General features: G+C 31.4%; 1 protein-coding gene across 1 annotated transcript; it reads right to left on the bottom strand.

The window, feature by feature from the left end:
- Positions 1-423: 423 nt before the first annotated feature.
- On the bottom strand, positions 424-16,410 carry LOC143050471 (ethanolaminephosphotransferase 1-like). The gene is made up of 9 exons (XM_076223824.1): positions 16,310-16,410; positions 9,945-10,013; positions 9,139-9,331; positions 7,468-7,730; positions 6,505-6,616; positions 6,071-6,119; positions 5,308-5,488; positions 2,864-3,046; positions 424-2,234 (listed from the first exon to the last, which is right to left on the bottom strand). The coding sequence occupies exons 1-9, from the start codon at positions 16,364-16,366 to the stop codon at positions 2,175-2,177; spliced, it is 1,167 nt and encodes a 388-aa protein (XP_076079939.1). The 5' UTR covers positions 16,367-16,410; the 3' UTR covers positions 424-2,174.
- Positions 16,411-16,465: the final 55 nt, after the last annotated feature.

Raw genomic sequence — 16,465 nt, 5'->3', positions numbered from 1 at the left:
TTATATAGTCATATGGAATGATTATTTAGAAGATTACAGACCTAACTGGTAAATCATAATATTAGGTAATAGCTAAAACTGTTGTGGTGAAAAATATAAGCTTATTTGATTCAAGCGTCACTGATGAGTCATTTGTAGATGAATGAGTATCTATTACATACAAAATTGTGATCCATGATTATTTAATTTACAAACACTGGAGTGATGCCACTTTAGCAGTGGCGGTTTCTTCCCCGATGGATTTACCAGTCCTGTAGTCCGCACTTATATGTTATCATGAATTATCATTGATATAACTATGAATTAACTGTCTACTGTAAAACTTTTGCTGACATATAATGGTATGGTAATGTTGCCATCTTCATCATCATCATTTTTTATCGTGTAATTTAGAAACCATCACTTTATAACTTAAAGTCAAAGAAACTTGTAATAATCCTTTTATTTTCACATCACAGGTGTTGAACATGCTCTTAATTCAGTACAATCATAGTATCATTTAAAACAAGACCCATACAATTGTACAATTTATATCTTTGGCACAGATGTTTCTATTTGCACTTTGTTCTCTTGGACTCTTACATAAGGAATAAATTCCCCTATGAGTATTAAAATAATATTTCATACATGTAAATATAATGCACAACAGTTACTAGTATGCGTTGAATGATTGTATGGTTTTATTTAAGTATTTGTAAGAATAAGTATGAATGAATATAATTTGAATCTAGTTCAATCAATTTTATGGTAAACCTTTTCACAACTTTTCAGAAAATCTCCAAAATGAAAAGAATTTTTGTCTTTACTATTCAAATCACTCCAAAACAATAACTCATATAGTTGCCTAGTTTGCTTTCATTAATCTTGAAAGTTTGTAATCATCTTACTAAATTTAACCTAGCAAATTTGACTTTCTGTGTGAAGCATGAATGACAGGCATATAGAAATGACATCACATGATAAAATAATGGAAATTATAAAATTTATGAAATTTTAGTAGGTTTCCTCAAAAACAAATCATTTACAGGCATATTGATGAAAATTGTAAATTACATAATTAGCTATTGAGACTCTCAAAAATGCTCAATATTACCTCTTAGTCTTACTGGAAACAATATTAAAATCAAATGAAGTATTCCATAAGTTTTACCTGAAGTCTTTATTTTTATTGATATACAACATGATCTACCAATAACATGACAAAACTCATGGAGTTTATTTTTTACCATTACATGATATTTTTTCATTTGATACATCATTGTAGGTGTTTTTTTATGGGGACTAACTCAAATAAATATAGAACTTTGTTCACATGCATTAAACATTATGTTTATTATATATATGCTTTGTCACCAAGACTAATACCGTGACTAGATTTAGATGATAACATAGCGGATGTGTTACAAATAACATAAAACAGTAAACACATAAAAAATTATTGGATGGACAATAAAATATATTATTCAAAAATTTATTCTTTGGTTTGATAGATACAAAATAAAAGAATACATATTTACATAATTTACTAAATAAAAATATAAATATCCAATAAAACATCTATACATGGCCATGGCCATACCGTTTACATCTGTACTTGTTTGTGTATATGTGCAACCAAAGACTGAACAAAACATGTCTGTCTAGTTGTTTATTTAAATACGGAACATAAAATTCATAAATTACAACAATCAATAATTGGCACATTGACAAAATAATCATTATTTGCAAATATACTAAACAAACCTTTCATGCATGTACAACAGTAAATATTTTATACAGAATAAATCACTATTACTAGTCTTTTTCACAAACACAATAAATTATGAACTACACAGACTCATAACATCAAAAGCTTTGCTAGGATTTAGTTTTGAAATGTTTTTGCACTTCCACTCGTTTTGAACTATCATGTCATGAGAACATTTGACTATACATGTACATGTATATACAAAAAGTACACTGTAAATGAAAAAAATGTGAAATCTTCTCTTTAAAAGAAATATTTGGAATGATAAAAAACATTGAAACAAATTTCTCATTTAAGTATATAATTAATGCTTGTACGTTTTCCTACCCAATAAGTTCATGTTACAATACTGAGGCAATGTTTACAAGAGATCACAACACAGTAATACCACAATAGGATTTCAGACGTCTGCTGAGTCAGCTTCTAGTCAATCAGCATGCTTGATAGTTAGAGCATTTATCTTGAAGTGATCACACATTTCTCTCACCTTCAATAAAAAACACAATTATTATAAAAAAAAGTTCAGTTAAAACGTAAGACACATTATGGATGTATGTCTTTTTAGTGTAAATCTTTTCGTAATTTTCCTTTATTTTCCATGTTAAATATGTTTGTCAGGTTGGATTAAGAATAACTGGTTACCGTAAATCATTTTTTTTAATATACCTCATTGATGTGGTTTGTTTGCCAATGAGACAAATATCTACCAGAGTCCAAAATGATGTAGCTGAAAGCAGTTATAACTTATAGGTCACTGTATACAAAGCCTTCAACAATGAGTAAAAATCTGTATCGTTAGCTATAACAGGCACCAAAATAACAAAATACAAAACAATTTAAACAATTAAAATTCAAAATTAAAATAAAATATAGAGTTCTTAATTCGGTTATTTTGTATATTGAAAGTGGAAGTAATTCTTTGATGACAAAATAAAAACTTACAAAATGAGCTATTATTTTTTTAAAGATTTTTTTTTTATTGGCAATAATGTGTAGTGGGTTTGTAGTTAATGGTACATGAAGGCTTTAGTGTATAGAGTATCTGCATGTATTGGATCAAAAATTTCTTGATGTTATAATGACCTAACTTGTTTCATATGATTAAAAAATACTTACAACACCAAATCCAAAATGAACATGTGCACTGATGACTATTAAAGCATAACACCATAAGATGTATATTTCTATATTTCCAGGAGCTATCAATATAACCAATGCCACTATGCAACATAAAGGTACTAACATCCAGTGGAATACTTCACAACGGGTATTACTCATCTGAGCAATAATTAAACGACACTATAAAAAGAAAAACACAATATTCTTAAAAACTGACAGTTTCTAACATGCAAAATATTTCAAATTCTGGTAGATATATATAATTAAAATATCATATGGAAAGGCTGACAGGTAAGTCTAAGAATGATTTCCTTGCCTAAACCTGCAGTACATCACTGTACATTGCTGGTTATGATCTAAACATCTACCTTATATTATTTACTGATAGTTAGATGATTACCATTCACCAATAAATATTTCTATTATAATATTTACAACTATGCTGAAATGTGATTTTATCAATTAAAGATACTCTTTTTTTTTCTCTAGGAGTGTAACATATTATATTATCATGATTATTTTATTGTCTCATAAAGGTTTCAGGAAACACATAGTTATGTGAAAAGACAGAACAAGAATGTGTCCGTAGGACATAAATGCCCCATTCACACTGTAATTTTCTATGTTCAGTGGACCTTGAAATTGGGTAAAAACTATAACTTGGCATAATTTGGAGCATGTGAACTGAGCAGTGGTATGTACCACTGTGCTAAATGTTACTCTTATAATTCATGAATATTTGAAACTTTCTCAGGTTTTGGATGCAATTGATTTCTTCTTTCATAATAATTTAGATACGATTCTAAACAACTTATTATTCATGAGACAAAATTATAATGATACATATTAGGTCAAATCATGGAAGTATTATATTGACAGGAACTACAACGATTTATTAGCACTTATTTATAACCCGGGGAGCTCTGTAGAAAAGATATGGAAACTGACTAATTAGTATGTTATCGTTAATAGCCCTTTGTGACCATGTGCAATGCCACCGTCTTAAACTGACCAGACATACTTCTTATCATCACGTGGTTTTTATTGCGAAAGGTTATCTCTAATACCTGTCGGAAAACCCCTTTGTTTATTTCAATCTCGTCTGTGGTCTTTCAGAATTATTCAATTTTTCAAAACAAATCGACTGATGTACAAAACAAGAAAATCGGACGAGAACTTTGAATACTACAACGTTTTGAAATGGTGAGTGACAATATTTCATTAGTTTGTGGGTTAAGTTTAAATCGTAATTAAAGTGTGTTCCGGTTACCGCCGGTTAAAAATAAATATATTTGATAAAAATAAATACTGTGAAGTTTCGAGGAATCTATATAGTTAAGGTACTGGATAATCCTGGAAAGTAGAAATTTCCAGTTTAAAATACGAAAATTAATCGAACAAGTACCAACATCAACAAAATAGAGCAGAAGAAAACAGAGATCTCACTTCGTTGTATAGCTATTTATATAATGTTGGTTAATATCTTTTTAATTGTGAATATAAAAACTTCATGTCTACCCGCAATTGAAAGACCTTTCCGATCATATAAAGCCATGGTCAGTATTTTATCATTTGAACATGTATGACTATGCCAATACTAGCCAAGATTTAAAAAAAGTCTTATGACGTACCCGAGTATTGTTTTCTCACAAGGACAAATCTTAAAGTTATCAACTTCTACTGTAAATCTAATACTTTATATATTCACTTAAAAAACAAGGTTTAATGTCTATATCAAAAACGTAAACTGAAACTGTTTTACAGTGCACTTAACATATACATGTCCATGAAATCAGAATTCAGGGATGTATATTTGGCAGTCAGGATATTTCATATATAATTATATACGATGATCCATTTAAAACGAACATTTCAATTCTTTTTGATGAAGTTAAAGTAAAATCTGGACTTGTATACTGCTCTGAGACTGGAAGGCTGATCGGATTTTGTGATTTGGGGTCAATAAACAATGCCATTTATAATGTTTGTATAAGCGAAACATCCGAGCCAGATATTGCCACACACATTTTGGCTATTATGATACGAGGCATATTTTCTCGGTTGGAATTAATGATTGTATGTCTCGTTCACATTCATCTATACACGTGTGTATAAACTGTTTCCTTAGGATTTATGACAACATCCGCTTTCTTCGTGTATTTCCGTACCCCGGAAACAACCGACACATGACTTTATCGCAATGTGCCACACGCTGGTGTATTAATATAGTGCCATGTTTCAAGTTAATTAACATGTCATTAAATGGTACGCGGCATCGCAGATGAACCGTTTGAAGTCGGGTCGTAGTAGTTCCTGTCAATATAATACTTCCATGGTCAAATTAAGATGATTTATAATGTCCAAATGTTGACAACTGTGCTAAATTTTGTAAACTGGAGAAAAAAACACAAAGCACAATATTGCTCATTTATAGAACTTACTGTAATATTTGAAAATACTGTCCCTGTTGTTAAGTAGAACAGTCTAGGATATAATTCTATAATGTCACAACTGGAAAACTTGGCCCAGACTATCATCAAGGAAAATAAACTAATAGTTGCTATAACAGGTCTCATGGCTTCCCACAAACCTAGCATTTTCCCAGTTTTATTTTTATATGACCTGAAAGATAAAAAGTCACAAATCTCATAATCCACCAATTCTATCATGTTGTTCTCATACAAAATAATATCAGTACACCAAGTTCATGAACTAATATGATTTGTTCAGACATGACAGTATGAGGTGCAAACTTCTGAATTAGAAGGTACAATTTAATACCAAACAAGTTTCAAAATAAAAAATATTAAGATTTAGTATATTTAAACTTAAAAAAAATATATGATATTTGTACTTTAACTAACTGTGTTTAAAACCTTTCATTTTTGCAAGTTACACAAGCATACTGGTTTCTGCATTTACTAAAAAACTGCAAAACTATAAAAGTATAATTATGAAATAGAAACATGTTTTCATAGCAGTAAAAGGCTAAAGTTACACACATACATTAATTTATCAAGGAACTCCCAACGATAAAGAGCTTAGAAATTATTTTTTAGTAATGGAAATACATTTTTTAAGAAATATGCCATCTTGTTATTATGTAGCATTTAAATTCAATGATAAAACATCATGTACACTATTTTTCATTTCTTATCTTGACAATTACTATATTTTTACAATCTTATACATAATGACACTTACTCATAAATATTCCAGAAGGTAAATGGCATGGTTAATCCCAAAAATCCAACTGAAATAAACAATATAACAAAATAAACAACATTTTGTAATATATTGTGTTGTTGAGTTGCTGTCTTATCAAAATATACACAAAGTTTATAATTAGTATTTAATTTTTTTATCTTAAAACTTGTATTTTAAAACATAAGTTTTCAAAATTAAAATCAATAAATATAAACAGACTCGTAATCTTCATAAAAAGTCTCAACAGAACAATAAAGTAAAATTACATTTTTTATGTGCCAAGGTATAATTCTAAATATTCCAAAAACATATCCTTAATAAAAAACAGATTAAATTTACATGATCTTCAGAAAATATTGTATTTACAAATGACTATCGGTTCTACCTTGTTATAATTATATACCATAAATGAAGAACCAATCAGTACATACCATAACATACAATTTCAAATACATTTGACATTTGCATATCAACTATTGGTACTTTAAATTTCCACATATCATGTCCTCCCAAGAAAGTTAACAGATATATAAATGTCAAACCCTGAAAAATAAAAAAACATCAATAATTCTATTATCAATAATATATTAAGGTAAAGAAACTGACACCACTTCTATTTTAAAAATCAATTGAAAATTTAAAAAAAAACAAGACGATTGCAATATAAACTGATACCTTAGGATACCAAGTTTAACTATATATAAAAATTTCACGAGCTGATCAATGCCTAAATAGATTGACTGTTGATTGTTGCTATTTGTTTTTAGACATTTTGTATATAAATTATATTTATGTTGTGTAAAAGATGTAAGTTTGTACAAATTATAATTTGTACAGGGTTTTTGTACAAATTATAAGTTTTTTTACACTCACCTTTTCAATAGGTGATACAAGTTTAAAATGTATCAGTTTATTGTCTGAAATTCATATTTATACGCTCCAACTTAACACTTAGTGCTATTCTTATTGTCCAAAAACTGGAAATGATGATACCTAAATGGTTTAAATTCCAATTTTATTTTTTTCCTTATACCAAAATCATATCCATAATAAGTCTTTTTGTGTTCTTGTAATATGTTTTGTATCAATGCTCAGCACTAGACTGTATCATGTAGTTGCAGAAATAAGACAGAAATATGTGGAACAAAAGACTATGTGATTGCATCAATCATTTGTGTTAAGTGATTCATAAAATACTGATAACTTGTACAAAACATCAGTACAAATTGTAATTTGTACTACAATTTGTACATTACAACTTGTACAAAACATACAGTATATAAATACAAAAATACATGGGTTTCCAACTTTAATTATTCTTCTACAACTGGTTCAAAGTTATCAACCTCATCAAGATTCTTGAGATAATATAGATCTTTAGTCAATATACTTACAAGTTGACTTAAATCATAACCCCAAGGCAGGAACAACACACCAGTAATGTATTTCTCCCAATGTGATACCATGAAACAAAACTGTACTCCAATAGTTATAAGGAACACTCTAAATACATCTACACCACCCTCTCCACGACCATACACAGAGTACATTGCCACTGGCATAAATAATGTTACCCAGCTATCTAAACCATGGTCAAAAAGTTCACCCAGTGGGCTACTTGTTTTGGTTCTTCTGGCTTGCTTTCCATCTGTCCCATCTGTGAACAAAAATGTTATTTTTTCAATTGGCCATTTTTTTTTTGGGGGGGGGGGGGAAACTTCAAAGAAGAATATTTTGTTGCACTTTTGATGTATTATAAAATTGTGCAGACTACAATACTTTTTTATGACTATGATATATAATTTATTTGATATTCCTTACTCTATTTACAGTGTCTAACTTCAATATGTATGCTATCATTTTGTGACGAATAGGAGTTCTGAGTTTAAAACTGTAGGATAAGTTGATTAAACATAAAAAGAAACCCCCACCCTCAAGCAGATATCACAATACCATAAGCCAATTTGCATTTTGTGCAACCTGCCAATAATGCCAATTTGCATTTTGTGCAACCTGGCCAATAATGCCAATCTTAATATCGTTATTCTACATGTACACATCAAATTTTGCTTCTGTTATTCAGTAACTTTCAAAGAAGAAGACAATAACATAATAACAACAGGTAATACTGTAATGCTTTCTTACAATTAATCAGGTGTCAACAACTTAAATTATTTCATAGGCAAACCAGGTGCTCCGCAGGGCACAGCTTTATACGACTGCAGATGTCGAACCCTGAACTATTGGGGCAAGTATGGACACAACATTCAAGCTTGATACAGCTCTGAATTTGGATTGTGATCAAATTTATGACATAATATGAGTTTCTGACACAAAACAAATGTCAAGATCTTACAAATCTATAGCACAATATTGTGCAATTAGAGATTTCTTCTTCAAACTTTAAATAAATTTGGAATTTGAGAAATTTGAAAAAAAAGAAAACTACACCCTGTTTTTTTTGCAATTAGTCCAAAACCTGACATTCATTAGTATATAATTTACAAGAAGTGTAAGGAAGGTATATCTGAACATAACCAACATTGTATGTTAAATGTTTTTGAATTACCTCCCTTACACTGCTTTTAAATTGTCTTAATAGTCCATTGACCAGAAAAACCAAGTTTTTCCCCCTTGTTTGCCCCTAATTCCAAAAAATTTTGAGGCATAACCCCAAAAATTAATACTAACCATCCCTTCATGGTATGGAAACTTGTGGAATAATTTCAGAGAGATTCATAAACTTAAACATAAGTTATTGTTTGAAAACTGCAAAAATGCTCATTTTGAGCCCCCTTAATGGCCCCTAATTACTTAACTATTGGAACCATAACCCCCAAAATCAATCCCAACCTTCCTTTAGTGGTATTGAACCTTCTGGTAAAAATTTATAGAGATCCATTCAGTAAAACTTAAGTTATTTTCCGGAAACTAAATGCGTCTTCGAACGACGACACAGACAATGACATGATAGCATTATATGATGCAAAATAAATTTTGCGGCCGTATAAAAATAGATGATATATGAACATGATGAACTAATGGACAATTACTTTAAGTATTACCTAATGTATGTGAAATAAACATATTCAATCCACACACTAACCACACCCAGTTTGGAACAGGTGGACTCTCAGGATGGTCTCTACTAGCCGCATAAAAATTACAGTCATAATATGTTAATAAGAAAAAGTTAGCCACAAGCTGCAGGAAACCTGTCAATGTCAGCAAATTTGGTGCTATCCATCTTGGGTAAAACTGAAAGGAAAACATTCATTATTAAAATATTTTTGGTCCTTTGTGAAACTAATATAATTTAAGTTATTGTTTATCTACATTTATAAATTTTATTGCAGTCTGGCTTTAACGATGCTCCAACATTTAGGGTGAGAGCAAATTGACAACGATCTCAATATATGTCATTATTATACTCAACCGGAAGAAAACTAGATCTTTAGTCATCTTTTCACATCAGTTTGAAAAATTATTCCAGGTATTTTAAGATACGCAGCCATAACAAAATATAATGTTCAGACAACTAAACAATTTTCATGAAATTTTCCAAGTTACAAGGCCATATTTCGGTCAAAACTGAAACTTTAAATGTTCAATGTTTTCAAGACCTTATTTTTTCTGTTTTATTTCATGTTTTTTTAATTATTTCATTAACACCTTTTACCTCTGAATTTTATCCAAGTATTTCATTATTAAAGCTACATGTACTCATCAAATTTTTTTTTTGGGAATATTGGTGTTTAAGCTTTCCTGATAAAAATTAAAAAAACAACACATTACATATATAAACTTCATGCATCTGAAGCCCTATTCTGGATTTATCTTATCTAAGGATTCAAATATAGACTTGACTTACCTCAACTACCCAGTTCCAGAAAGGATGTGTAACATATTTACTGATGGGACTAGTATCAATTGAACTGTACTGTAAAATAAAAACATTACAAGGAATTGATAAAGTTTGACATGTAAATAAATAATTGTTACAACAATACACATAGATGTCCAAACAAATTTGGTTTCAAGGCTTGTTGCCACTTCAAAGTTTACTTGGTAAATTAGAGGCTCTCAAGAGCCTGTGTCGCTCACCTGTTACCTTATTTACTGATGTCGGCCATCTTGGTTGGTAGGCGGGGTCTTTAGACACTTTTTTAAAATAGATACCCTAGAAATGATTGTGGCAAAGTTTTGTTCAATTTGGCCCATAGTTTTAGAAAAGAACATTTTTATACAAGTTACAAAAATGACAAAAAGTTGTTCAATATTGACTATAAAGGACAATAACTCCTTAAGGGATTCTCTGACAATTTTGGGCATGTTGACTTATTTGTAGATCTTACTTTGCTGAACATTATTGCTGTTTACAGTTTATCTCTATCTATAATAGTATTCAAGATAATAACCAAAAACTGCAAAATTTCCTTAAAATTACCAATTTTAGGGCAGCAACCCAACAACGGGTTGTAGGATTCATCTGAAAATTTGTGAGGGAATAGATCTTATTCTGATGGACATTTAAATCTTGGCAAATTTGCCCTAAATGTCTTAATTAGTTTCAAAGATATAAAGCAAATTCTGCATTTTTCCACTATGTTCTAATTTTAGCCATGTTGGCCATTTTGTTTGGCAGGCGGGGTCATCGGACACATTTTTTTAAACTATATATCACAATTATGATTGTGGCCAAGTTAGTTTAAATTTGGCCCAGTAGTTTCAGAGAAGAAGATTTTGTACAAGTTATAAACAAGAGTGCACATGCTGAAATGTCTCGCCTTCTATACTAATCATTGATATTATGTTGATAGTCCTAAGTATAAAGCTAAGCTTTAATACAACTGTCACATAAACTTAACATTAACCAAGATAACTAAACAAAGACCAAGGAACCTTGAAAATGAGGTCAAGGTCAGATGAACCATGCCAGGCAGACATGTACAGCTAACAATGCTTCTATACAACATATATAGTTGACTTATTACTTATAGTTTAAGAAAAATAGACCAAAACACAAAAACTTAACACTGTGCAATGAACGTGAAAATGAGGTCACGGTCAAATAAAACTTGCGCGACTGACCTAAAGATCATAAAATATTTCCATACACCAAATATAGATGACCTATGGCATATAGTATTAGATAAAAAGACCAAAACTCAAAAACTTAACTTTGACCACTGAACCATGAAAATGAGGTCAAGGTCACATGACATCTGCCCGCTAGATAGGTACACCTTACAATCATTCCATACAACAAATATAGTAGACCTATTGCATATAGTATGAGAAAAACAGACCAAAACACAAAAATTTAACTATAACCACTGAACCATAAAAATGAGGTCAAGGTCAGATGACACCTGCCAGTTGGACATGTACACCTTACAGTCCTTCCATACACCGAATATACTAGCCCTATTGCTTGTAGTATCTGAGATATGGACTTGACCACCAAAACTTAACCTTGTTCACTGATCCATGAAATGAGGTCGAGGTCAAGTGAAAACTGTCTGACAGACATGAGGACCTTTCAAGGTACGCACATATCAAATAAAGTTATCCTATTACTTATAATAAGAGAGAATTCAACATTACAAAAAATCTGAACTTTTTTTTCAAGTGGTCACTGAACCATGAAAATGAGGTCAAGGACATTGGACATGTGACTGACGGAAACTTTGTAACATGAGGCATCTATATACAAAGTAAGAAGCATCCAGGTCTTCCACCTTCTAAAATATAAAGCTTTTAAGAAGTTAGCTAACACCGCCGCCGCTGTAGCCGTAGCCGCCGCAGGATCACTATCCCTATGTCGAGCTTTCTGCAACAAAAGTTGCAGGCTCGACAAAAATGACGATAAAGTTGTTAAAATTTACTATAAAGGACAATAACTCCTTAAGGGGTTGACTGACAATTTTGGTCATGTTGACTTATTCAGTCAGCACGGTTAGCCACTAGTCCGATGCCCCAGACTAGAAAAAATTTATTAGGACTAGTAAGTTTTTGCGAAACTTTGTTTGGCCCAATAAGAAAAATGTCAGAATATTGATCTTCGGACTAGTAGTTGAAAAAGTTTTTGGTGCAGACTGCTTATTTGTAGGTCTTATTTTGCTGAACATTATTGCTGTTTACAGTTTATCTCTATTTATAATAGTATTCAAGATAATAACCAAAAACTGCAAAATTTCCTTAAAATTACCAATTCAGGGGCAGCAACCCAACAACAGGTTGTCCGATTTGTCTGAAAATTTCAGGGCAGATAGATTTTGACCTGATCAACAATTTAACCCCATGTCAGATTTGCTTTGAATGCTTTGGTTTTAAAGATATAAGCCAAAATATACATTTTACCCCTGTGTTCTATTTTTAGCCATGGCGGCCATCTTGGTTTGATGGCCAGGTCATCGGACACATTTTTTAAACTAGATACCCCAAGGATGATTGTGGCCAAGTTTGGTTAAATTTGGCAAATTAGTTTCAGAGGAGAAGATTTTTGTAAAAGTTTACGGACGACGGACGCCAAGTGATGAGAAAAGCTCACTTGACCTTTCAAAAGAAGATATATAAGAAACATTTCAGAATGTCAGGATTTTTCTAACGATTTTTACCAGACAGAATATATAATGAAATGAAGAAATTTTCAGTTGCACTATTACTACATATCAAGTGAATAGACAACTTTATAGTTCGATGCATTTCCGTCAAAAATTTTGGTTTTAGTAAACATCATTCGAGCATTTAGGGGCATCATCACTTCCTTTCCAATGTTGAGCAAATGGTTGGAAAACTATGATGCTATATTGCACAAATTATTAATTCGGCAAATTGGATTCTCATAGCTGACAACCAGCACTACCGTCATTATGGAATTGTAATTTTATTTAAAAAGTACCTACAGAAAAAATATTATTTCTAGTTTATCCTGCACAATAACGATCACTTAGATACTTGATGATCTTTAATAGTGCAGGGATACAGGTGATTCCTTGTATCTGCTAAATTACATCATTAAGGCGCGCATAATTGACGAGTTTTTTTTTGTGAAGGAACTCGAAAGGGGTCTTTTCTTTTGAAAAGATGAAGTGTAATTGTTAAGGACAAGTCCAAACATCCAGATGTATACTATGGCTTCTAGAATCCTTGACTCAGTAATATTACATGTACATGAATATGCATGCAATATTTTCCAAAAGCAGTCATTTATCATTTTTTTTTTTTTATTAAAAGACAATTGTTTCTGTGTTATATGATATATCAATGTTGTCATGGTAATGGCCAACTAAATTGAGGTTATCTCATTGATGAAGGCCGTATATTAACCTTATAATTGCTTACATCCAATTCATTTGAATTTGGTGGATGTTTTCTGATTCGCAATCATACCAAATCCTTGTATTTTTTATGGTCTTATTTCAAAAGTAAACCTGGTGTAATTTAGAAACTGATGAAAACAAGATCGGCTAATTCATGTAGATGCATGACGTCGAAAATGTGCTGTTTGACAAATGAACATGCACCATTTCTTTTTTAAATACTGATTAAAATTATTTAAACCTGACACTACTATAACACTGTGTTATAGAAATTTTAGTATAACAAATAAAATTTAACAGACTAAAATGTGCATTTGTTTGCACCTGTCTTAATTCAGGAATCTGATGTTCAGTGGTTGTGGTTTGTTGATGTGGTTCATATGTGTTTCTCATTTTTTATATACATTAGATTGTTGGTATTCCCGTTTGAATGGTTTTACACTAGCAATTTTTAAGTCCCTTTAAGCTTGCTGTTTTCGGTGTGAGCCAAGACTCTGTGTTGAATGGTTTAAATGTACTCTTACAAATTATGACTTGCATGGAGAGTTTTCTCATTGGTACTCATACCACACAGTCAGGGGTACTACTTGTACAAGTAATTTTTATTTACTTCAAAGATTAAAAAAAATATACTTATACAAGTTAATTATAATGTTTGAATAATCTCCCCTTAATTTTCTAAAAAAATCACTTATGTAAGTGAATAATTTATACAATCCCACAAAAATTCTCAAGTTTTGAGATGTAAAAACATGCTTTTAATGCTTTTCCCAGGTTAGCTAATATTTTTTTAAGTTTCAGATCTCATTAATTCAACAAAGAAACTAATTGCGCAAAGATCTTAAGTATTTGCACAAGGCCTTCAAAAATTGCTCCTTTCGAGGCGTGTAAATGAGCAGTGCTCTGAAGATAACAGACAAATGGGATTTTCATTGTCCAATAAATTACACCTAAATGATAAGAAAAGATATCTGCAAAGGACAGACAATCAAATATTCTGTAAGAGCAAAGAATTCCTAAGAAATCAAGAAAAGAAAATAGGATGACTTTTTAACTTATATAAGTAAAAAAAATCTGAATGTCTAAGGACAAACTTAGCCATTTTTTTTACCTACATGTATACAAGTAAATAAAATTCACTTGTATATGTATCCTACAAATTTACTTATATAATTATACTAATATTACTTCTTCAAGTAAATAAAAATAACTTGTACAAGTAGTACCCCTGACTGCCACATCTTCTTATATTTATCTTCAAATGACATCAGTCGTCAAGCAGTGATCGGGAAGGATGTGCGCCCTGCGCCTGTAGCGCATATTGACCAGAAATGGTGCATAGAGTGACCAATGTAAGCGCCCACGTGGTGCACGATATTTTTCACTTTATTTCCAAACATTTAGATATCATCAAATGGATTTCTGATCGTCACTGTTTTGACAATCCGTGCCCCCATGTGTGTTTACACAACTGTGTAAAGTTCCTCCAACAAATGGAAGTTTTTAACGACCTTGACTGGGTATACAGCAACATATGTTCCCATAGTAAGGACTTTATTCATTATAGGTTGAAAAATACAGGCAAAGTTTAGATATTTCTGTAGTGTCCTATATTTTGACTTTAGTGGAGCCTTAAGTGCAGTGAGGTTGATTTCATATTTTTGGTTGGCATTTTTGACACCCTGCTGATAAGTCTGTAACATGTCTAATACTGTTACAGTTATACACATAATTAGTAAATTTACACCTGCTTCTGTTGTTTGGTGGCCACCATCATTTCTGATTATTCTGCCATGTTTGGTCAAACTACGGTTTGGGCATACGCAAATTTACAAGGAATTTATAAAAATTTTAAAATATATCACAAAAACAGACAAGGGGTGCTGTACAAGAAAAATAATGTGCTAGTAAAAACAAACTGATATAGTTAATCAGTTAATTGAGTCTTGAATGATTCAAGACTCTTAGCCATGACAGTATTAGTGGGTAGAGCATTCCAGTCTCGTCTAGTCCTTGGATAGAATGATTCCCTCAGAGCAACTGTGCTGCACGATGGTATTTGGAAGGAAACGCTATGCATGTTTCGAATAAGTTTTGTTGGTTTAATTAGTCTATCAGAGGCATCTACTTTGACTAGTCCATCGACAATTTTCTATAATAGTACTAAGGCAGCAACCATTTGATTTTCTGGGGGGGGGCTATGGTTTTTTTTGGAAAAAAGTTTGTTTCCAGTTTTTGGAGAAAAAAATAATTTGTTTTTGATTCTGAGAAAAAAAAATTGTTTGTTTCACCCTCAGCTGCCACTATATGTAATGCTAAAATTGAAAGAAAAAAATTGTTTCGACTTGTCGCGAAAAAAATAGATTGTTTTTCGCCACAGGCGAAAAAAAAAATTTGTCCAGAAAAAAAAACCATAGCCCCCCCCCAGAAAATCAAATGGTTGCTGCCTAATCTTGATGTTTTCCTTCGTTCTTCAAGTGATGCCCATTCTAATTTTTCTAGCATGTCTGTGACTGATGAGGTGTTGTGGTATCTTTTTTTGACATATTTTGCAGCCCTTCGCTGGACCATCTCAATCTGATGAATCCTCCTTCAAATAGGGATCCCAAGTTGTACAGGCATATTCAACGATCGGTCGAACTAGTGCTCTTTCTTTTAGTGTTGGATTTCGAATGTTCAGGTTTCTTTTGAGGAAGCTCATAGTGTTGTTTGCTTTTTTGCAGATGGTTGTAATGTGTCCACTCCACTTCATATCTGACGTTATAGAAACACCAGTCATGCCATCAATAGACAGTACATGTTTTGTTGCGTTTTACCCTTAATTACCTGTTTATGATCCAAGAAAGCAAACAAAGCTTACTTAAATTTTTCTGTAAAAACATGAACTATTGTCAGATGTTTTAATGATTACCTTATAATTGTCAAAGCCATTTAAAACTTCGTCTGACAAATATGTAAACTTTGCCATGGTGGTGTCCTAGGATGGATGTGATTTTTATTCATAAAATTAATTTTAATTGGTCGCTCTAAATATTTTATCCAATCAAAATTTGTGTTTCATCGGTAG

The sequence above is a fragment of the Mytilus galloprovincialis genome, chromosome 1, assembly GCF_965363235.1.
Source record: "Mytilus galloprovincialis chromosome 1, xbMytGall1.hap1.1, whole genome shotgun sequence".
In the NCBI taxonomy this organism is placed as follows: domain Eukaryota; kingdom Metazoa; phylum Mollusca; class Bivalvia; order Mytilida; family Mytilidae; genus Mytilus; species Mytilus galloprovincialis.
Note: the sequence above shows the minus strand (reverse complement) of the source record. Positions and strands in the feature narration are given on the sequence as shown.